Below are 21,266 nucleotides of genomic sequence, written 5' to 3' on the forward strand. Positions count from 1 at the left end.
TCCTTAATGCTAGCTAGCGTCAAATTTTTCTTTCTGTGGAGCATTATGTTTAAAATATTCAATAAAGATATCCCGATTTGAATGTTATTTTCTTGCATGGTCTGACGAGTTGAATATTACTGATAGCTGGGCGTGAAGAAGTCAGGCAGGCAGACAGGCGTGTGTTAAAGGAATGAAAGGAAGCAGGCATGTCAACGTGGCGCGCTTGTTGGCAACTAACTGAGTTACACTCCCAAAAGAACCCAAACCTCTAATCAAGATATGTGGTCTTCATTTCTCTCTTGCTGCTTTGGCGTCTTCCTTTGATTTTGACATCTCAACCTTCAACCACCCCACCATTCTTTTCATTCCCCTTCCCTACCAAAAGGTGAGAAAAAACCATGAAAGAAAACAAGAAAAGAAGGGAATAATAAGAGACTGACTATAATCTAAGCTACATCTAAATCAAAGCTGCTTTTCCAGTCTAAAATTACGAAAACAGCAATGAGTGCTGCCACGGCTACTACAGCAATGAGTGCTTCGACCGGTTTAGGCCATGGTTTTAACAGCAGCCCCATCTGGCTGAAATGGCAACCTTCTCCTTGTCAGCGTTCCACCTTCCTTATCCTACGCGCTGCTTCCTCTCCCAACACTGGCAAAGGCAACAAGAAAAAACCCAAAGCTAAAAAAACTTCTCCTACTCCAACTCCTATAACTACAACAACAACAACTACTACTTCTACTGAATCTATTTCACAAGACCAACCGCAACAACAACAGCAGCAAGTTTCGTTAAGTTTGGATGACGTCAACCCAGTGGGGTTGGGACGTAAATCCCGACAAATATTTGATGAGGTTTGGAGGAAGTTCTCTGGGTTGGGGCAGATTTCAAGGACAACTCGTGTCGATGATAGGGAAGCTTTGGATGCTTTGCTTATTAGAGAAGGACCCATGTGTGAGTTTGCCATTCCTGGTGCTCAAAACACCACTGTCCTTGTTGTTGGTGCCACCAGCCGCATTGGACGCATTGTTGTCCGTAAGCTCATGCTCAGAGGATATACTGTCAAGGTTGCTTTGCTTTTACCACTTTCTTCTCTTTTATTCTATTTTCCAAGTGAGCGAAAGTCTAAGGGGCTTGAGTTCTAATAATTAGATTTCCCATATGTAAAGTTTCAAATTCTAACTTGGAATTGAAACTTGTTTCTCTATCTGCTTGTTTGGTTAGTGCAACAGCTTTTTCTTTGCCTAAAGAGGTAGAAAACTATAATGTGATAAATTGTAGAGTTGAATTTCTCTAAGATTTGTAGCTTTAGTTTTATAGACCTAAAGATAATGCTTTTTCCTTAATTCTGTGATTAAAGGCTTTGGTGAGGAAGGCAGATCAAGCGGTGTTGGACATGCTTCCTAGGTCAGTTGAGATAGTGATTGGGGATGTGGGTGAGCCTTCCACCCTTCAAGCTGCTGTAGAAGGTTGCAACAAGATTATCTACTGTGCCACTGCTCGGTCTACTATCACTGGGGATCTCTATAGAGTTGATCATCAAGGGGTTTTAAACCTCACCAAAGCATTGCAGGTTTGTTCCAATTTTGAGCATGTGTTTTACTCCCGTTTATAATCGTATATGCACATATGAATGCATGATCCTTCCAAGGCTAGATTTTTCATCAATTCTCTAGAGGCAGTAAATGCCCTTTTCTTTTTCATTAAATTTACTTTCTCTACTTGTCCAAGATTTGGGCATTTCTCGAGTGAACTCAGTATAACATTGTCTACTTCTATACAGTTTTATTACCATGTTTTAGACTAGCATACTGATAAACTTGTTCATTGCAACTTGTGGATGGCTTCATGGTGGATTGATTATGGTCTATCTATTTTTCTCCCTGAAAAATAGCTTTGGTGAACTGATATCTAACATCACTGCAGGACTACAATAATAAACTGGCACAAATTCGAGCAGGCAAAAGCAGCAAAAGCAAGCTTCTGCTTGCAAAGTTCAAATCTGAAGATTCATTGAATGGATGGGAAATACGTCAAGGTACTTACTTCCAGGATGTGATTGCTTCGAAGTACGATGGCGGAATGGATGCCAAGTTTGAGTACACTGAGACTGGACAAGCTGTTTTCTCAGGTAATTTCAGTTGAAATGTGACGCATGCCTAGCCTGAAGCAATTATTTACAGTCTCCATATGTTTTCTTGCCTGTGGCAAATACAGGCTGTTCTGTCTTTAACTCTGTTTTTAATTCTCAACTTTAGGCTATGTTTTCACCAGAGGTGGGTATGTTGAGCTGTCAAAAAAGTTTTCACTTCCTTTGGGTTGCACTCTTGACAGGTATGTAGCACTTCCATTATCGATATAACTTTTTACTTAGTAGAAGCTGACTGTTGTTTGATATGTTATTGACAGATATATTGATTCCACCTTAAAAATGTACCTCACTTTATGAAATATTTGGTGTTCAGGAATGAAGGTCTAGTTCTCTCTCTTGGTGGCAATGGAAGATCTTATGTTGTAATTCTTGAAGCTGGTCCTTCAGCAGATACAACTCAAAGCAAATTATACTTTGCAAGAATAAACACAAAAGTAGGATTTTGTAGGGTAATGATCTCTTATCCCTCAGAAAGCTATGGGCTTTCCATCGTGAGCATTCCATGCATCAATTCTTTTTACTCTCAAGATTTTGGTGAAAGGGTATTGATTAGGTTACGTATTTTCCCCTTTCCTGTGATTGACAGGTCAGAGTGCCGTTTTCATCATTTCGTCCCGTGAAACTAGATGATCCACCATTAGACCCATTCCTTGTACATACATTAACTATACGCTTTGAGCCACGAAGACAGGTTTGTGTATTTTGAAACTTGCCCTGTATCACCTAGTTTGAAAACTTGTAGAAGTATAAGGGATCGTTACCTACATTTATTCTCAAGGTCTCAGGACAATAATTCTTTGAATGGTAATTGAGTTTGTGTTTTTGGCTATCATCAAATCTTTCTGAGGCTGGTTTTTGTTACTATTATCAAGTATGTTATGAGTTTGAAAATGACATGTGATATTTTTTAGAATCTGCCTAAGGAAATCTTGTTGTTAATTTAGGTTTGGTTATATAGATTCTTCATTTTCTGTTTTTGGTGGAATCTTGAGGTCAAAGCTGTAGAATTGTTAACTAGTGGATCTCTTTGGTGATTTGACTGCTAGCTTGGTATTTATTGAATATTCGAAATGATTTTTGAACCAGGAAGAAATTTAGCATGCCATTGTAATTGATCACCTTATTGTTCTCATTGTTATTGGTTGATACTTGATACTGTATATGGCTATCTGTTATGGTGTCAAATGAACTTTTGCACTAGTGCTGTTTGATATGAATAAAAAATTTCATAATTATACAAATGATAGAATACATTTCTATCAAAAATACATTGGAACAATGATTTGTTTGCCCTATAAATTTGTTCTTTTGATTCTTTACTACCATGGACTAAACTTTGTGAATGCTGCTTTTTCTGGGGTAGAGATTGTCATTAATGTGGAGCTGGCTCATTCATTTTTTAAATGGAAATTTGCGGACTACTGCATAGATATTGTAAATTTTGATTAACAGATTGCTTCAGGTGTTTTAAGTAGTGAGAATTTATGACATATTTTGAGCTTTTGGTGGTCGTATTTTCGTCAATAATACACTTGAACGATGATTTCTGCTTCCATATCACCATTATAGATGGACTACTAATATTTAGATTAGATATATCTAGGCTTGCATGTCAGAACTTTGGCCACAAACACACCCAAGAAGTGGCACTTGAAAATCGAATTATGCATTTTAGAGTAGCATGCAGAAAGTTTTCTTTTTGCTGCCAGTGGCAACTCCACTTTTTGGTACATGATTTAATAAATATTCTTATTTTGGCATTTGTAATGAAAATTTTGTTATGATAGCTTCTATCAGTCTATTCCAAACATCTTTTCTCAAGTTTCAGGGTCTCCAGAAAAATTGTTAAACATTTTTGATGACATCATGTCATCATTTTCTTTTTGCTGATGAGACCAGCAAAGTTTATTCTTTTCCATAGTTTTCTACTGTACCGTTCAAACGAAAAACTAATTGTTTTTATTTCTTCCTTGGACATCCCCTAATTGGTCAGAAGTTTATTCTTGACCTCTTTTTGTTCTAGTGCTAACATCACTCATACTGTTGCTACAGTAATTTCTGATGATTTATCCAATTTCTTATTCCCCTTGATCAAATAACAACTATTCTGCTTTTAAAACTTCTGATTCTTCATATTATCCTTGCTGCAGAGGCCTGTTGAAGGACCAGCAGGAATGAAGCAAGACCCCCGAAGTTTCAAGCTTATATTGGAATATATAAAAGCTTTGCCTGTAAGTGTTTTATGTATATTCCTCCTTCATTGACAGAAAGACCTTCAGTTTCTCTTTTTTCCCCATTTTTAGATGTCATGCTATCATTTTATGCTATAACATCAAAAATAACCACTGCTGCACCTTTTTCTGGTAACATTTATGAAGAGTTTCTGTTTTGAATCATGTGATATGGTAACCATTAACTTTAATGAGTTAAATGCAAAAAAGGCATTGCTGCTTTGAGGCTTAAGCCTCTGCTTGTGGTGTACATACGCTTTTTTTTTTTTTTCTGAAAATCATGATTTACATACAATAAGGTGATATGGATGGGGTTGCAAACAACCAGTGTTATTTATTTTGCTTTTTTCATATAGTTTGCTCAATTCCACCTATGCGTGTGCATGTAGGCACATCCGCATGTGTGCACGTGCATCAATGTCAATCTGCAGCTATCATACCTGTCTCTGTCATAACAAGCATGATTTTTAGTTATTGTCTACAACATTTAGGGTGATTTAAAGGAGAAATAAATGGTTAATGGCTGAAAATCAGAATTCATTGATCTGAATTTCAAGTTAAATAATTGTATCATTTTTCCAATTGCATCATGTGAAGCCTTGGTTCCATCACTAAAGCTGTTCAGTGTCTTAAAATCTTCTGATTCTAATTATTTATTCATTGGGCATTTTTGAGGTATCTTGAAATGAGTCAACCATTTACTCCAACTTGGAGGTTTTGGCTACCAAGTTGAATAGATTTATGAACTTTTTATTTGCATAATTTGAAGCCTCAGTTCCATCAATGAAGTTGGTGAGCCTGCAAAAATCTTCCTATGACTAATTAATTATATTTTGGGTCAATTCTTCAAGTTCCATGGTTTTCAGCTATGTTGAAGTGAGTCAACCATTTAAAATTAACTTGGAGGCCTTGGCTTGCATGCTAAAGGGTGGAGTGGATAAAGGAAAGATGAAAAATAGTACAAAAAGCACTATCTATGACTGATTATTGTTATTATTATTATTTTTGAGGTTCCAAGGATGCAAAAGTGCTAAACAATGCTTATGGATATTCCCTGTGCTCAATGTGGCTGTTAAGAGTGATTTCTTGTTAGATGCTAGGTTATTGATTGGAGTGCAATATGTTTGTTAATATACTGCATGATCTGGTTCAAAATATTTGTAAAAGTAGGACAGTAATACCTCATAAGGGACAGAGTTGAAGTTACAACCTAGTCCATCAGCTACATTTTTAAGGAGATTAGACATTTTCTCCCATTGTAAAATAATTTTGCCTTGATATTCTGCAGACTGGGCAAGAAACAGACTTTGTTTTAGTTTCGTGCACAGGATTAGGAGTTGAGCCAAACCGAAGGGAGCAAGTTTTGAAAGCCAAGAGGGTTAGTCTTATCTTTGTGCTCATGTGAAAATCATTCCTTCTCTGTTTTCCTTTTCTTACTTCAGTTTCATGCTTGAGTTTTTTCAGGCTGGTGAGGATTCATTGAGAAGATCGGGTCTTGGGTACACAATAATTCGCCCTGGTCCTCTAAAGGTACTACTATACCATTCTTGGCAAGTTGCTGGGATTCAAATGCACTTCATTTAAAAGTAAAGTGTTTATACTAGCTAAAGTGCTCCAGTTCCTTCACTATAAATGGTTAGAAGGCTGAATGTTAGTTTAACGAGAGAAAATCATTAGGGAACTCCTGTATATTACAATGAGAATCTACTGTTCCAAATGTTTTCAAACTTGTCCCATATTCACCTGTGGTTTTTTGACAGCCAAAATATGTGCTGAATCAAAGTTTGGTGCTTACAGGAGGAACCTGGTGGCCAACGTGCTCTTATATTTGATCAAGGAAACAGGATTTCTCAGGTGAGAATGCACTATTAGTTTGGACTCTAATAAATTTTATTGAGTTTGCCTCCTGTCTAACTACTTTCTCTCTTTCATCAGGGCATTAGTTGTGTTGATGTGGCTGATATCTGCGTGAAAGCATTGCATGATCCAACTGCAAGGAATAAGAGCTTTGATGTGGGTAACATTGATTGCCACGAAAATTTTAGTTTCAAGTACGATGGACCTTAACAGAATCTTGTTTTTGTGCAGGTATGTCATGAATACGTAGCTGAGGAAGGGAGGGAGCTTTATGAGCTGGTGAGGATCAATTAATACCTTTTCTAGTATTCAGAACTGAATGTAGTTGCTTTTAATTGCTTGTAAACAATAATGACTTGAACTAAAGAAGCAGAAACATGCTCTTTCTACAGGTTGCCCATTTGCCTGACAAAGCAAATAATTATTTGACTCCAGCTTTGTCTGTTTTGGAGAAAAACACTTGATAATTGTTTGAGGATAACATGTTATCATCCTCTGAGGAAAAGGATCCGATTGTAACGACATCTAGAAAGGAGGAAACAAGAAGCAAGAAGTCTCCTAACTTGATGATATCTCTTTGGAAGTCAGCAACAAAACAATTTCTGTGTTCTTTTCTGCCCTGATGATGAGCGTTGTATAGGTCATGCTTGCTCTTTTTTTCTGTAAATCCATATGTAGGCTGATATAGAAAATGTGTATGTATGGCGGATAGCGTATAGTGTATATGGAAAGCTCCAGATAATGTGGAGTCTTGTCGAATATTTTAATTCATTTTACACTGTAATGCAAAACATCATCAACTGTTACACAAGTCATATTCAACAGTGTTTACATTCTTTTATGACTTGAATTTATTACCCCTTCCTCCTATTCCAAGTTCTCAATAAACCACATGGACAGAGGAAGTTGGTAATAAAATGTTTAAGAAATTGTCTTTCTTTCTCCCACTATATTTAATCTTCCATTTTCATATATTGCTGAATTAACTGAGCGCTTCAAGAATGATACTGCTGTTGTTTGCTTTCAAGTCATGCTCATGCGCAATTCATGTGACTTGACATAAATTTTATACTACTATTGAGTCAGATGGATTGAGGTAACTGTGATCTCTTGTCTTGATTACAGGCCACAAAAACAAAGGTCAACACGTGGATCAACAAAATGACACAAGATAACTCTTCTGAGCTAGGACCCCGTAGGACCACCAACAACATGAAAATTTTTGCTGAAGAGATAAGGAAAATGTGGCAACTCTTGTTTTCTTGACCCCTGCTAAAATGAAGAAGCAGAATTGACAACAACAAAGAGTTACACATTCACCATAATGCTAATTTGTGGCCCTGGTGCTGCCTTTTGTGTCAGAACTTCATTGTACTGTGTCAACAGCAATAGCCGCAACAACATTGCCAGCAAAAGTAAAAGCTACCTCACCAGATACAGCCGCAGATGCCACCTGGCATCTAGCTTCCTTGCGGCTGCTGCTCTTATGGTCTCTGCAGCTGGGGCTGCTGAGGTACCCCAAGATTCAGAAACTCTGTCCAACATACCCCAAACGCTTTCAGGAGAGTGTGCATCCTCCAAAGACTGCAAGAAACCTAGAATCCAGCGACCAAAGTCTAGGAAGGCTGAGTCATGCACTACCAAATGTCTCGCCACTTGCATTAGAGGTGGTGTAGGCTCTCCTGGAGAAGGTCCTCTTAATATCAGAAGGTACTGAAGTTCCTTCCAAGGATCTATCTCATTTTGCTTGGCCAAGGCCGCCCTAGAGAACAACCACTGGCAGCCTGGCTGAAGTAGACCCTTTGCTAAACTATGATGATCATACACGACCATGCTTAAAGGAATAAAAACACAGCTGATAGAAAGTTGTCTGTACTTTCAATAAATTGATCTTGGGTTCCTTATATGTGTGCTCCTTATATTCTGCATTAACACATTACTTCTGAGAAGATAATTGATGGTCTTTTTCATCCTCTGCAGACCTTTAGTGGTTTTCAAGGAAGGATTTCGAAGTCGCAAGTACTGGTACTATCTCTGAATTCCTCTTATTATAATTGGCAATATATTGTTGCTAGCATCACCAGTCAATTTTGCTTAGTTACCTTATTTAAGCTTCAATTAAGCACTATATTGTAAAGGAACTGAAGATATGAGAGTTGAATTATTTTATCTGATCTCATACAAAAAAATTAGTTCTGTTAGCTTGGTAGAATTACATAAACGTAATTATCTATAAATGCAACCAATTGTAAGAATGAAAGAATTTCTGCAAGGAGTCAGGTAGACTCGTCTCTATAATCTACACCACTAGAAGCTTTGATGGCAGACTGCCTATACTTCAGCAAAAAGTTCCTGGCCTTCAATAAACATTGGCAGAGTAACATTATTTTTTTTTTGAAGGCAGAGTATTACTTGCATCATGGTTCAATTGTCCTTTGGATGTTCATTTTCTTTCTAAATTATGACCCAATAAGTTCCTTTCTTTAATGTGCAGCTTGGTGGAGTGTTCCGATATTTGTAACTTGATTGGAGATGAGGATTATGGACCTTGAATTGTATATGATTTTGATGCTGCAATGTGACAGGAATTTTCATTTATTCATTCTTGACTCAATCTTTTGATCATATGCTTTTGCATCACCATATCGTTTGACCACGATTATCTTATCCAAGATATGTTTGTGAACTCCTAGATGCATGATTGAAGAGCTAGAGAAAACTTTGTATAAATGCTTTAGCTCTACACCGTGACAGCCGCTGCTGGCCTTTGCAAATTGCCATAAAACCTTGTTATTCTCCTGTTGGTATGCTCATTACTTGCCTTGACATGATATCTTCATAAAGAAAGGTTATGAGGCTTGCTGTGTCAAGATGACCAAGTGTCTCCCGAATATGCATCAGTAACCACAACCGACACAAATATGGCATTTCCTCATTTTGCGGAGAGGATAACAAATCGAAAGGCTAGGAAGCAATCCTTTTATGACATTCAGTACTACAGCTTCTAGCTTTTTGCTTGCAAACATTTACATGTAATTACCCAAAATGATAAATGAAAGAAGAATAGGACTCTGATATCTGAATTAGATTCTTCATCTGAATCCACAGAATCCTCTGAATCAATCAATTATGTTTCATTTTGGCACGGACCACCGTATGCATTAGAAAAGAAAGAACATCCATTACTGCAGATAATGAACTATAAAAATTGCTGTTACAAGATAAAGATCATCTTGGCAGACATTGCTTCATGCTCTTCAATCTTTGCTTATCACATAAGTCGCTGTTCTTTACATCAAGTGATTCTCCATTATTCAACTAGAGATTTGAATGTATGCTCTTTACACTTTATTTTTCCAAGAAAAGTGTAGACAAAACAAGTATGTCAGAGTTCCCTATATATATAATCTTCAAAGCCTCGATAATGGTTTGATTAGAGCAAACAAAGAAGATGCTGGTGACACAAATGGAGACTTCCCACTAAGTTGATGATCATCTTGCCTTCGCTCATCTACTTCATGTTCACCCTCAGTTTCTTGCTCTTCATTAGCTTCCTTCTCAGCATCATCCACCATCTACTCAAATGACCAATTAGAAGTAAAGACTAAAGAGTACCAATTCATAAAGTGAACTGAATTGCTTCTAGGACTTCACTCTATATATTTTGTAGTTTCAAGCCGTCTTAAAGTAAGAGAAAGAGTACAGCCCCAAAGATGAGTTAAGAAGAACAAAACATGAAAGTATCTTAAGAACTGGGGACATTGCTTACAAGCTCAAAGTTCTCAATCCTAAAACAGGTCCAATAAAGTAGGCATTTTGCTTTTTAGTTAGACAGTTTAAATAGTAAGAATAGAAGTAAGTCCATATAAAGCAGCTCCACCAGATACTGCTTGAGGAAGCATACTGCACTTTAATAGGCTTAAACTGTTTTAAGAGCATTTCTGGCTTGTCTGTTCATGTGCAGAACGAAAAAGAGAAGCTGAATTTCATCCCTGTTCCTACTTTCTTTCCTTTTGTTGTTTTTATTTATTTTTCAACTCTTTTCTACCAGCAACCAGACAAGAGCTGCCGAGTTAAGAGTTGAGAAAATCCCTTGCAATGAACAACAGTAATCATACATGTACAGTTAATCACATATATACAACTCAAAGGGTGAGACTTGAGTTCCCCTATAAGAAGGGTTGAGGAGAAACAATGAAAGCTGAACAATTCTGTATAGCAACTAGGCAGGACTTAATTAATTACCAGTTTACCTCCCAGTTCATAACCGAAAAGATCAATAGTTAATTAGCAATGAATTTCAACTTGGACCACCTGAACATCCTAGTCCTATCTAGCCTCATGCAGGTGCAACCATTAATCAAGCATGTAGAATTGGGGTCTGATACGACGACTAATGGTTAAGAGAAAAAGAGAAAGAAATGTACCTTTCTAGTAACGGCAGGGGAGAGTGAAGGAAGAATATCTACAAGATGAGTCTTGATACGGTGCAAGGCGTCCTTGGTAAGACCATGAGCAGCAACAGTAACATCCCTCACCACACTCTCCAACAAGTGCCTAGCATTCTCCAAAGCATCAGCAGGGACTGCAGCTGCGGCCAGCTTCTCCAGCACCCTCTCCTTTATCACCCCAAGATTTCTCCTTATATCGGCTGCCAATGCCACTCCCTTCATCATGACCATCGCCTTGAATGTTTTCCTTTGTTTTTTTTTTCTTGTTCTTGCTTTGGTTTTGCTCTGATCCCGATTGCATGGTGCGGAGAATACAGCTCCCCTTGCCCCACCTTGGCAACTTCAGTTTTTGGCGGTAAGTGCTGGTTCTAGTGGTAGTGGTTAATTTGCGCAATGGCAAATGGGAAAGGTCCATGGGGTCTATCTTTATATATCTTGTACTATATTCCTGGCTTGATTTGCTTTTGACAATGATTTGTCGGGTTGTCTTACTGAAATTAGCTATATGCTTTCTCATCTTCTAGCCTTGGAAGGACCGGAGCTAGCAGCTCCACCAGTACCATTAGTTTTTAGTGTCGTTATTCACACGAGCATATACCAATCTTATTTAGCCTTGGGCTTAACAGACAACCTACATGGGAGTTTATTTTTGGAATCAAAGATTTTGTTAGTAGAATATCACAATTCATACTGATCTTTTGAAATTTCATTTTGTTTTTTTGTATAATGTTCTTGAATTATTTTAAAAAATTTAAATAAATTTTTATTTTTTATTATATTTAATACATTTTTACATTTTTGTTTTAATTCAATAAACTTTTATACTTAACGTTCATTAACTGTTATTAGTCATCTTGTTATTTTATGACACGTGATATTAATGTGAGATATTGATATGTCATAATGAAAATGACTTGACATTTTAATTTGACATTGTGATATGATCATATGATATTTTTCACTTTTTACGTCAACCCCTAGTCAGTGTTAATTTCAACAACATAAATGACAATGATATTTTAACTCATGACAATTAACCAACCGATAATTATAAAGATTTATTTGATCTAAAATAAAAATATACGAGTTTGATTGAATGCGGTAGTATAAGAACTTATTTAAATTTGTTTGAATATTTGACAAATTTTTTTTCAAAGAATTATTTATGACGAAAATGAAAAACCATCATTCGTATTTGGGCTTCAAACTAAAACCAAAGACTATAATGAGCCCATAAGATTGTCGGGCTGAAAAAAGAAATGAGCTAAGAACTCTGATTGAGCCCAGCCCAATTTGTTTACCCTCGATCCTACTAGCTAATGGCCGCTGCTGCGCGCGGAGTGCCCTTGTCGTCTAAGCTTCTCCTCTGACTTGAGGCTGGCAACACTCGACACGCAGACCCAGGGGAAAAAATGAACAAGAAGGAGATACTCAAGTTGGCAAAGGGATTCAGGGGAAGGGCAAAGAACTGTATAAGAATAGCAAGAGAGAGGGTTGAGAAGGCCTTGCAGTATTCCTATAGGGACCGCAGGAACAAGAAGCGTGACATGCGTTCTTTATGGATCGAACGCATTAATGCTGGGACTCGTCAACATGGCGTAATCTCTCTTTTCCTTTCTCTCCCTTTTTGCGTTCAACTCTGTTAATATCTTCATTTGCTTTCTATTCCTCTTCTAATTAAAAAATTCTTTATGTTTCCAATCCCTTCGTTTCATGTAATCATTTTGGGTAACATCTTTCTGGGTCTTGTCATGGTTTCGGTTTAATTAGCTTTGAAATGAATAGAGTGATAGAGTTTGAGACTTGTAGATGGCATTTTTGCGCCCCCAACTTGTTACTCTTGGCTTGTGGTTTTGCTTTGAGCTCTCATCTTCTCTGTGGTTTTCTTTACTAAGTGTTAGTTTTTGTGCCTATGGTTAGTGAAAAATAAAAACACCATTAAACATGTAGGCTCGAAATTTTTATATGGCCAGAGTTTGAAGTGCTTTATGCAAGACACCTGTGTATGTAGGAACATAAAAGAATTTTAGCGGAGTGAGACAGTCTGTATCTGTGTCATTATAGACATGTTAGCATTTTAACATCCCTCCTTCGAGTCTCGCATTCTGGTTTTAGGAAGTCTATTTTATCAAAGGGAGCCCATCGATTGAATTTCGTTGTCATAGAACTGGTTTCCTTTTCCTCTGTTTGTATCATTTTAATGTTTGAAAAAAAAAGGAAATAGGATTTCCTGAACAAAACATAGTGGACCTCTTGCATAGAATAGGAGAATGAAATAAGTTGGTATTGGTTAAGTAAATTAGGAAGTAATGGGAAGCTAGGCTTAGCTCAAGTTGTTTGGAGGTGTAGGTTTTAAGTTAACATCCTAGGTTTGCTGATGGTGCTTTTCGCATATATGCAGCCTAAAAAAGAAAAGAAAAAGATAGTAACGATGAAAATGAGTAAAGTAAAAATGATTTTATGAATATTTTTGAAATAATAATTTAAATAATAATGAAATATTCATGATAAAATCTATTCAAATGGTTAATTATCTGTTTGGATTGAGACAGAGATGAGGAGGGGGGGGCAAAAATTGTCATATTTGTCTTATTTGAATAGCAAAGTCATCAAAGAACTAAATAGAAGAAACATGACCATTTGCAGTTTTTTTTTCTTAATCAGCTTTTTGAGTGCCTTTGAAGGTGGGGAGATTTAGAATTGGATAGAGATTGGACTATTGCAGTTTCATATAATTTAAAAATGTTGCATAAGTTCATGAATAAATCAAGGACCAAACTAATCATATTTTTCTCCTTGTTACTTTTATCCAATATAAACAATCGAAAGGAAATAGAATTTTACTTGAATCATATCTCTGCACTTTTTTGCCATCATTTTTCTCATTTTCTTTGGCTTAGCCGGAGCTTCTTAGAAGGTATTGTTTGAGTATAGCTGTTCTAGAAGTGCTGTAGAGATAAGGTAAGATGGCGTTTGATAAACTTAATGCAAAATTAATCTTAAATGTGGAGGACTATGTGATAGTATTTTTTTTATTTTTAATATAATAAAAAATAAAAAACTCAACATTATTAAATTAATTTATAAGGCTTTGAGTGCAATATATAAATATAACAAAGAGATAGTTTGTTTATTAGAAATAAAAAAACAAATGAAATAAATAGAAAAATTGGACGAAATAAAAATGATGAATGTGAAATAATGTAATTCTCCATATAATTCTATGAATTATTGAAGAGTAAAGTAAAATATAAAAATTTTCACTAAATGTTTGTTACTCTACATTAGTAGCACCTTTTGTGTCCAACTTTCCAACCTTTTGTGTACTCTTCCCTTTCATTGATAAGTTTCTTGTGTTTGATTAGTATACTTTCTTCTTGTATGTCTCCACTCCTATCATATTATATATGCCTTATAAGTTGTTTTTTCTTCTTTTAGAATATTTTTACTCATTTGCACCTCATCACCTTTTGCACTGCAATCAGATCTTCTCTCCAAAGTTCCACTATCTTGATATCACCTTAATATCTATTCGGTTCATCGATATTATTTCATTATTACACTTGCTTCAGTCATCTCATTTTCTATCATGAGATCTCTTGGACACTCCAACGATAGGCCACTTGGAATCTAAATATGTCTTTCTCATAAGGTGCTGTTGGAATACTAAAAGCATCTACTGATCCTTAGCCAGCATTGAATATGGTTGAGTCTATGATTATCTGATTTTGTAATTATCCTCACCTTGCATGAGTTGACTGCTATACAGTTTGGAGCATGAACTGGCTGCGGCCCACATGCTTGTTGGACATGCTGCCCATATTCATGTACTGCCTTGGCGGTTGACTATGGACGCTATAGTTGCTGTCTATGTGCCTGTTTATCTCTCTTTTACTCACTATTCTTTGTTAACTCTCATTTCACGCGTAGAGATGCTAATGGAATGAGTTTGGCAATAAGATAACTTTAACCATAATTATTAGCTGACTGTTTCCCGTTGACATCCTTTGTTACACAATCTCCACCTGTGTTGTAGTGGAACTGCTCATCATACCTTAGCTTATTACTATTATGTTCACTAAAGATTACATCTTTCGTGATTGCTTGTTCCTACTTGCTACCTTTTGAACATGCTTTTGTTCATGGATCTAGCATATAAAAATTGCTGGAGTTAGGTGCCATAATTTTCTTATATCATTAAAAATTGCTATTTCAGTGGGGAAGTAATTTGGTGAATTGCTTTTAAGTTGTGTTCTTCGACACAAAAAACATTTGATAGGCTCTTGAACTTCCCAAAGATGAGATAGTTTGGTGTTTTAAAGATAAAGATCTAAATCAACCTTTAGGTTTCTCTCCTTTCTCATGGTTGATTTAGCCTGGCAAACTGGAAGATATTGATCTATATATTTATCGTGACTGTGTTGCTTGTTTAATTGAAATTTCTTACATGGGGCCAGAAAGAGCAGCTTCTAGTTATTTATTTGTAGGTAAATTATTTATTTATTCTTCTTTTAAAGAAGGAATAAGGAAGGTTGTGAACTCAGTTACTTTTTCTTTTTTCTTTCCTCCCCTCAGAAAATGAAGATAAGACTAAGAAGAGGAAGTTAAAAAAAAAAAAAAACCTGTTGCAAGAAATATGGCTCAGACGTGTTGTCTGTTATTTCTCACATATCAGAAATGTGGTCATTGCTCTTTCAAGGCTATTGCTTTTGTATGCTGATTGTAGCATCAATCTGTGTGTTGAACTTTGTTTAAGGAGGGATGCTAACTTTTGCTGTTTCTATTATTTGTTTTATTTATAGGTAAATTATGGTAACTTCATGCACGGACTGATGAAAGAGAACATCCAACTGAACAGGAAAGTTCTTTCCGAACTATCTATGCATGAACCATATAGTTTTAAGGCTCTCGTAGACATTTCTCGCAATGCCTTCCCTGGAAACAAGAATATTGTGCTCCCTACAAGGAAGGCAAATGTTGCAATCAATGTATAATTGCTTATTTGGATGTTTTACTCAAAACTTTCTATTAAACTTTGTTAGAACAGAATCTTTTAAGAAGGAATTTTGTGTTCCAATTATTGCTTGCCAATGCAAATATTTAAATGCCTAATTCTATTTGCTTTTGAGGCTGTCAGTTGCACCATGCTTGGTCATGCTTTTCTGACTTATCCATTTTGCTCGTGGATGCTTCTCTGTTTTCTTGTTAAGCATGTTCTCATTACAAGCACATATAAGAGTTGTAAAACAACAGGTAGACAGCTTAACAAATTGAACTTATTGTGGTGAAGCAATTTTGAAAATGGTTACATATGATACAATAATAATATCATGTACATTGAAAGACTACTGAGTTCAATCCTAGGATTATTCTAAGGAGCCCCCTCCTTTCGCAGAACCTCCACTTTCCCCACGTCAGGATTTGGATCGATGTGGTTTCTGGTAAGATTATGTTCGGCTGATCGATAGTTCTGCTAGGTGCTTTTGATTTCTTTTAAAGTTGTTATAAAACAAATAAGAAGGCTTAATTGATTAAAAATGGATAAATAATTAGAATGTTACACCAATTGTAAAACGATTGGTCTACATACAAGTAAAAATAACGTGTTTTGTGTTTGTGTTTGTTTTATTTATTTATTTATTTCCCTTGTGAAAGCAAAAGGCTTGACTTCTTAATGTATGGCCACCAACTTTAGTGAGTCATATGGGAAAAACAAGGGGCTGATTTGCTGAAATGTCCAAAACAGGGTTATTATAATTGAGAAAGTCTGAGAACCGAAATGATAAACAAATGCTTGTGGTTGTTGGATGACTGGAAAATGACATTTCTTCCAGGTAACTTAATAATGCCTACAAAAAACGGAGGCTTTGCCGGCCAAGAAATTGGCTTTTATAATTTATAATGCAGAGGGGTAAGCTACGGCCAATGATAGCCAATTTTATATGCAATGAGGAAATTATTTTTATATCAGTAGTTGTCTTGGTATAGTGTTACAGGTCAGGGAGTTGGAGAACTTGGACTTTTCAACTTGATACTCCCTTTGGATTGGAGGGAAACAAAAGCCAATCAAAGCTACATTGTTGAAAGAATTATACAAATTGATCATGGAATAAGCCAAACTGGTTTCAATTTCTAATCTGGAGGTTTGAAACTTAGCTTTTTGGATGGACCAGGTAACTCTACTTGTATAGTTCAAAATCATCTGTTAAACAGAAAAAAGTACTGGCTTTCTTTGATAAAACTGCTACCAGCATACAGATTTTGTAAATGATCATGTAATTACAGGGATATTAACTGGTAAGTTACTCGTTATTTTTGAAATACCTTAATTCAAATCTTATTATTTGATGGGGTATTCGAACCTTACAAATATCTAATTAAAATTTTTAATTGTTACCTAAATCTATATTCGCACATAGTAAATATTCGAATATGAAATTAACCATTATATTTTCGTTTATGTCAATTAAGCTGTTAACTATAAATCCATTTAGGTGTGCAAGCTGCAAATAAAGATTACTCTATTACAGAAAATTTCCATATTTATTGCTAGTGTCATTTATTGGATTTAATTATACCGGAATTATGAGAAGGACCATGAAAAGGAAGCAATACTCATAGATATATAATTTATAGCCTACATATCTATCAGTCTTTTGCTCATGAAATATAATATTAACAGTTAAAAACAGCTCGCAGAAAATGATAGGCACGATTGTCTTTTTTGTTTTTTTCCTATAATTAAACTCAAAAGACAAGACTAACAAACTAAAGGTCTAAATATATAATTGATTTGATTTACCTCTTGTAAGAGGTAAAAGGTCTTGAGATTTAGGTGAGATCTTGGTTATGACGACAAGGAAAGACAAGTAGTTAACTTTAGGGCCGTGGGTAAAATTGGGGACAGTGTCCAAATGTAAGAACAAATTAAGTCATTGTCATTTGATTATATTCTGAAATTGTTGTAAAATGTTTGCCATTGCATGATTCGGTGAAGGGCATGCTGTCCATTATTAGACTTGATAATTAATGGAGATAACTATATATAGCATTGTCTAACATATATATGTAATATGTAAATATACCTTATATATGGTTGGCTTAGTATTACAAGTTATTGTGAAAAAAAAAAAAAGAATGATAAGATAAGAAAGTTAATAGTATTTATAACTCAAAACTATTTACTGTCAAGGTTAAATGATTTCATCTTATGGTGATCTTATCTTTGGATTAGACATGAGCAAATAATGCAGAACTGAAATAGGAAAATAATCAAGGAAGATGAGTTGTTGTATCAGTTTTTAGTTGGGGGATGTGCTTTCAGTATTCAATAATTGATACAAATGAGTATGAAATGCATACATCAACTATTGATTACAAATACCATGATGGGCTTTTCTACCATTTTCAAGTCATTATCAAAATGTATTAACATGAATTTGGTCCTATCCTTTCATCAGTTTTATGGAAGGCGCCTGTTTCAAGTGCAACATACTTCATTGTAGGACAACACAAATGAGCAGAAACCCTCCATTTTTATGTTGAACGAGGAAAGGTTTTTGCATTTTGTGTTCTGTAATTATTCAAATTTACCTGTTCTTTCTTGTTTGCAAAAGGATTTGGATAGATTGAATTAAGAAAGGAACGCTATAGAGTGGGTGTTGGTGGTAATCAGCTACCGTGTGAAGCAATAAATATGTTTTGTATTATATATATCTAGCTTGGATGTAACAGTCTAACAGAACAATTTGTCATTTACATTATCGATTATAATAATACTTTTGTCTCATTTTCTTTGAAAAAGAAATTGGGGTTGAGAGGAACATTATGTGATTCTCCCTTTTTTTCTATAAATTCCTACCTTCTCCCTAATCCAAAGCAAAGCCAACCCAGGTATCTCTCATTTTACTTAGAAATGGGGTCAGCTAAGGGAGATTTCATGTTGTCAGTGGGCAAGAAGGAGGTGGTGGCAGCGGCTCTTCCATTCCAAGAGCACTGGCTGCCACTCACCAACCTGGACTTGCTTCTGCCAGCACTTGATGTTGGACTTTTCTTCTGTTACAAGAAACCTACGATGAGTTTCGGTTCCATGGTTAGTGTTCTGAAGAAGGCCTTGGCTCAAGCTCTTTTGTCCTACTACGCTTTTGCTGGGGAGGTCGTGACAAACGCTCTGGGGGAGCCTGAGCTTCTCTGTAACAATCGAGGTGTGGATTTCATTGAGGCTTATGCAGATATTGAGCTTGAAAACCTCAACTTGCATAACCCTGAGGAGAGCATTGAAGGCAAATTCGTACCTGAAAAGAAACATGGTGTGATCTCAATTCAGGTAAGTCACCAGGCATGTTTGAATGCTGGCTCACCTTACCAAATAAAAATGATTTATCTTTGTCCTGGACTCAGGACAATACTAATAAAATTATTTGTTGACTGAGAAAAAAGGAGTTTGAAACTCTTTGAAGTATGAAAAGGGGCAAGTGTTTGATTTGTGTTTTTGTTAGTTTGTTTCTCTCTTTAAGTTGAATAGTAAGCCAAACCTCATTTTCCAATATATATCTTCCATCTTGTTTTATATAATATAGCTCTCTTGTATAATATTCAACTCATTTCTCCTCTTCTAGATTAATTTCTTCAATTTTCCTAAAACAGCAATATTGACTATATATACATATATTTATTTATATATAGATGTAGTCAGTATCATCATTTAAATTACTGGGAAGTCAGTATCCGTATCTATGAAAGAAGAAGTTAGGTAGTAGTTGATACCCCTTTCAAACATTTGACTTGTTCCCATAAAATGTCCGGCTAAAATAGATAAAAAACCTAAGGAGGAAAAGGTCATGAAACAACAGCCCTTCATATGATGACTATGGGACACCAAATGGATTGAGGAGTCTGACGTCACTAACCTTATCCTTATTATTATTGTTATCATTAGTTTTTTGGCACTCAAAAGTCGTGTGAAAAGAAGTATTGTGTGAAGTATACTCAATGGCTAACTTGATTGATCTTTGGGGAAGCTTATCTATATACATACTGTTCATTCCTATTGGAATTTGGTCTTATTAAACTTGAATTACAAGTAAAGTAATTCATGGATTTAATTAACCTTTTGTTTTTTCTCTGAAATCGAGGTTAGATTGTTTAGTACAATCTTTTCTCGTTGAATGCTAAACTTGGGATCCATTCAATTTTGACAGGCAACTGAACTTAAATGTGGGGGCATAGTGGTGGCATGCTCCTTCGATCATCGAATGGCTGATGCCTACTCAACCAACATGTTTCTCGTGTCATGGGCTGAAATAGCTCGCTCGAAGCCGGGTTCGGTTGCGCCATCCTTTCGTCGATCTCTGCTGAACCCGAGACGCCCTGGGCGCTTTGACCCTTCCCTTGATGAGATGTACGTGCCAATACCCTCGTTGCCCCCTCCGGAAGAGTTCCATGAACCTACTGATCATCTCATCAGTCGCATTTATTATGTTACTGCTGACAAACTCAATGAGCTTCAGTCGCTTGCTTCCTCCGACGGACACAAAAGGACCAAGCTTGAGTCTTTTAGTGCATTTTTGTGGAAAATGGTGGCAACTGTAGCTGCCAAAGATGGAGACAAGATATCAAAAATGGGGATTGTTGTGGATGGGAGGTCAAGGTTAGGTGAAGGAGACCAAGATAAAGCAACTCTCATGGGTTCTCATTTCGGGAATGTGCTATCCATTCCGTACGGATCCCAGACAGTGGGTGAACTTGTTGAGAAGCCTGTGTCTTGGGTGGCAAAACAGGTTCATGATTTTCTAAAACCTGCGGCGGACGAGGAACATTTCCTGGGACTGATTGATTGGGTTGAAGCTCACCGCCCTGAGCCTGCGATGACAAGGGTATACTGCGTGGGCAAGGACGATGGGCCAGCTTTGGTGGTGTCATCAGGGCAGCGTTTCCCAGTTTCAAAAGTAGATTTCGGATGGGGTAGCCCCACGTTTGGGTCCTACCATTTCCCATGGGGTGGGCTTTGTGGATACGTTATGCCGATGCCCAGTCCGGCGGGAGATGGTGACTGGGTTGTCTATATGCTCCTCTTGAAAGGGCAGTTGGAGCTAATAGAAAAGGAAGCTGCAAATGTGTTTAGGCCCGTGACTTTTGATTATCTTACTAAGGTTTCCTCAACCTAGGTTTATCATTTAATCATACATATGTTAGTTGTTACATCACTGCAATCAGAACATAATTATCTTTGCGATATTAAATTTTCTCGAATTTTTGAAGTTGGTTAAAGTGTACATATTCGATGGAAGTTCTATCATGCATATTAGTGGTGTAGATTTACATGAGAACAACCACATGGTGGTTGTATTTTATGTGTTGAAATATATATAATAGTCCATGTTTGCCTTATTGTCACCGACTAAGCCCTATAGCCCGTGCGACGCTTGGGTGGACACTACCACACAAGTAAACTAAGAAATAGATTATATTTGAGCAAGCACACATTATAGCCACAACTTAATTTATGAAATGCAATAGCAATATCATAAGGCATAACGAATGTATATGCAACCACTAATCCACAAAATGTTGATGCAAATAGGATTTAAATGGGA

The 21,266-nt window shown here is 36.3% G+C and overlaps 5 protein-coding genes across 7 annotated transcripts; 4 read left to right on the plus strand and 1 right to left on the minus strand.

Annotated features, from left to right (window-relative positions):
* Nucleotides 1-349: 349 nt before the first annotated feature.
* HCF173 (high chlorophyll fluorescence phenotype 173) lies at nt 350-7,035 on the plus strand. Of its 2 annotated transcripts, XM_007023495.3 has the most exons (13): nt 352-1,047; nt 1,341-1,553; nt 1,907-2,111; nt 2,239-2,314; nt 2,446-2,581; nt 2,719-2,823; nt 4,283-4,363; nt 5,652-5,741; nt 5,828-5,893; nt 6,161-6,217; nt 6,299-6,376; nt 6,452-6,499; nt 6,613-7,035. In XM_007023495.3, exons 1-13 carry the CDS (start codon nt 484-486, stop codon nt 6,682-6,684), a joined length of 1,791 nt encoding a protein of 596 aa, XP_007023557.1. In that variant the 5' UTR covers nt 352-483; the 3' UTR covers nt 6,685-7,035. The 2 variants fall into 2 exon arrangements, 1 of the variants encoding a protein (XP_007023557.1); XR_001928459.2 differs by lacking the exon at nt 6,613-7,035 and having other exon boundaries at nt 350-1,047; nt 6,124-6,217.
* Nucleotides 7,036-7,404: 369 nt separating this feature from the next.
* On the plus strand, nt 7,405-8,822 carry LOC18595513 (uncharacterized). 2 transcript variants are annotated; one of them, XM_088807158.1, is made up of 3 exons: nt 7,405-7,930; nt 8,201-8,245; nt 8,621-8,822. In XM_088807158.1, the coding sequence occupies exons 1-3, from the start codon at nt 7,545-7,547 to the stop codon at nt 8,676-8,678; spliced, it is 489 nt and encodes a 162-aa protein (XP_088663284.1). In that variant the 5' UTR covers nt 7,405-7,544; the 3' UTR covers nt 8,679-8,822. The 2 variants fall into 2 exon arrangements, with proteins under 2 accessions (XP_088663284.1, XP_017978561.2); XM_018123072.2 differs by having other exon boundaries at nt 7,420-7,930; nt 8,715-8,822.
* Nucleotides 8,823-9,381: 559 nt separating this feature from the next.
* LOC18595514 (uncharacterized) lies at nt 9,382-11,055 on the minus strand. The gene is made up of 2 exons (XM_007023502.3): nt 10,648-11,055; nt 9,382-9,795 (listed from the first exon to the last, which is right to left on the minus strand). Exons 1-2 carry the CDS (start codon nt 10,900-10,902, stop codon nt 9,631-9,633), a joined length of 420 nt encoding a protein of 139 aa, XP_007023564.1. The 5' UTR covers nt 10,903-11,055; the 3' UTR covers nt 9,382-9,630.
* Nucleotides 11,056-11,993: 938 nt separating this feature from the next.
* On the plus strand, nt 11,994-15,748 carry LOC18595515 (Ribosomal protein L20). Its single transcript, XM_007023503.3, has 2 exons — nt 11,994-12,269; nt 15,474-15,748. The coding sequence occupies exons 1-2, from the start codon at nt 12,084-12,086 to the stop codon at nt 15,663-15,665; spliced, it is 378 nt and encodes a 125-aa protein (XP_007023565.1). The 5' UTR covers nt 11,994-12,083; the 3' UTR covers nt 15,666-15,748.
* Nucleotides 15,749-18,453: 2,705 nt separating this feature from the next.
* Nucleotides 18,454-21,060, plus strand: LOC18595516 (coniferyl alcohol acyltransferase). Its single transcript, XM_018123655.2, has 2 exons — nt 18,454-18,997; nt 19,872-21,060. Exons 1-2 carry the CDS (start codon nt 18,587-18,589, stop codon nt 20,835-20,837), a joined length of 1,377 nt encoding a protein of 458 aa, XP_017979144.2. The 5' UTR covers nt 18,454-18,586; the 3' UTR covers nt 20,838-21,060.
* The last annotated feature ends 206 nt before the right edge of the window (nt 21,061-21,266 follow it).

The sequence above is a fragment of the Theobroma cacao genome, chromosome 6, assembly GCF_053813885.1.
Source record: "Theobroma cacao isolate CCN51 chromosome 6, ASM5381388v1, whole genome shotgun sequence".
Taxonomy (NCBI): Eukaryota; Viridiplantae; Streptophyta; class Magnoliopsida; order Malvales; family Malvaceae; genus Theobroma; species Theobroma cacao.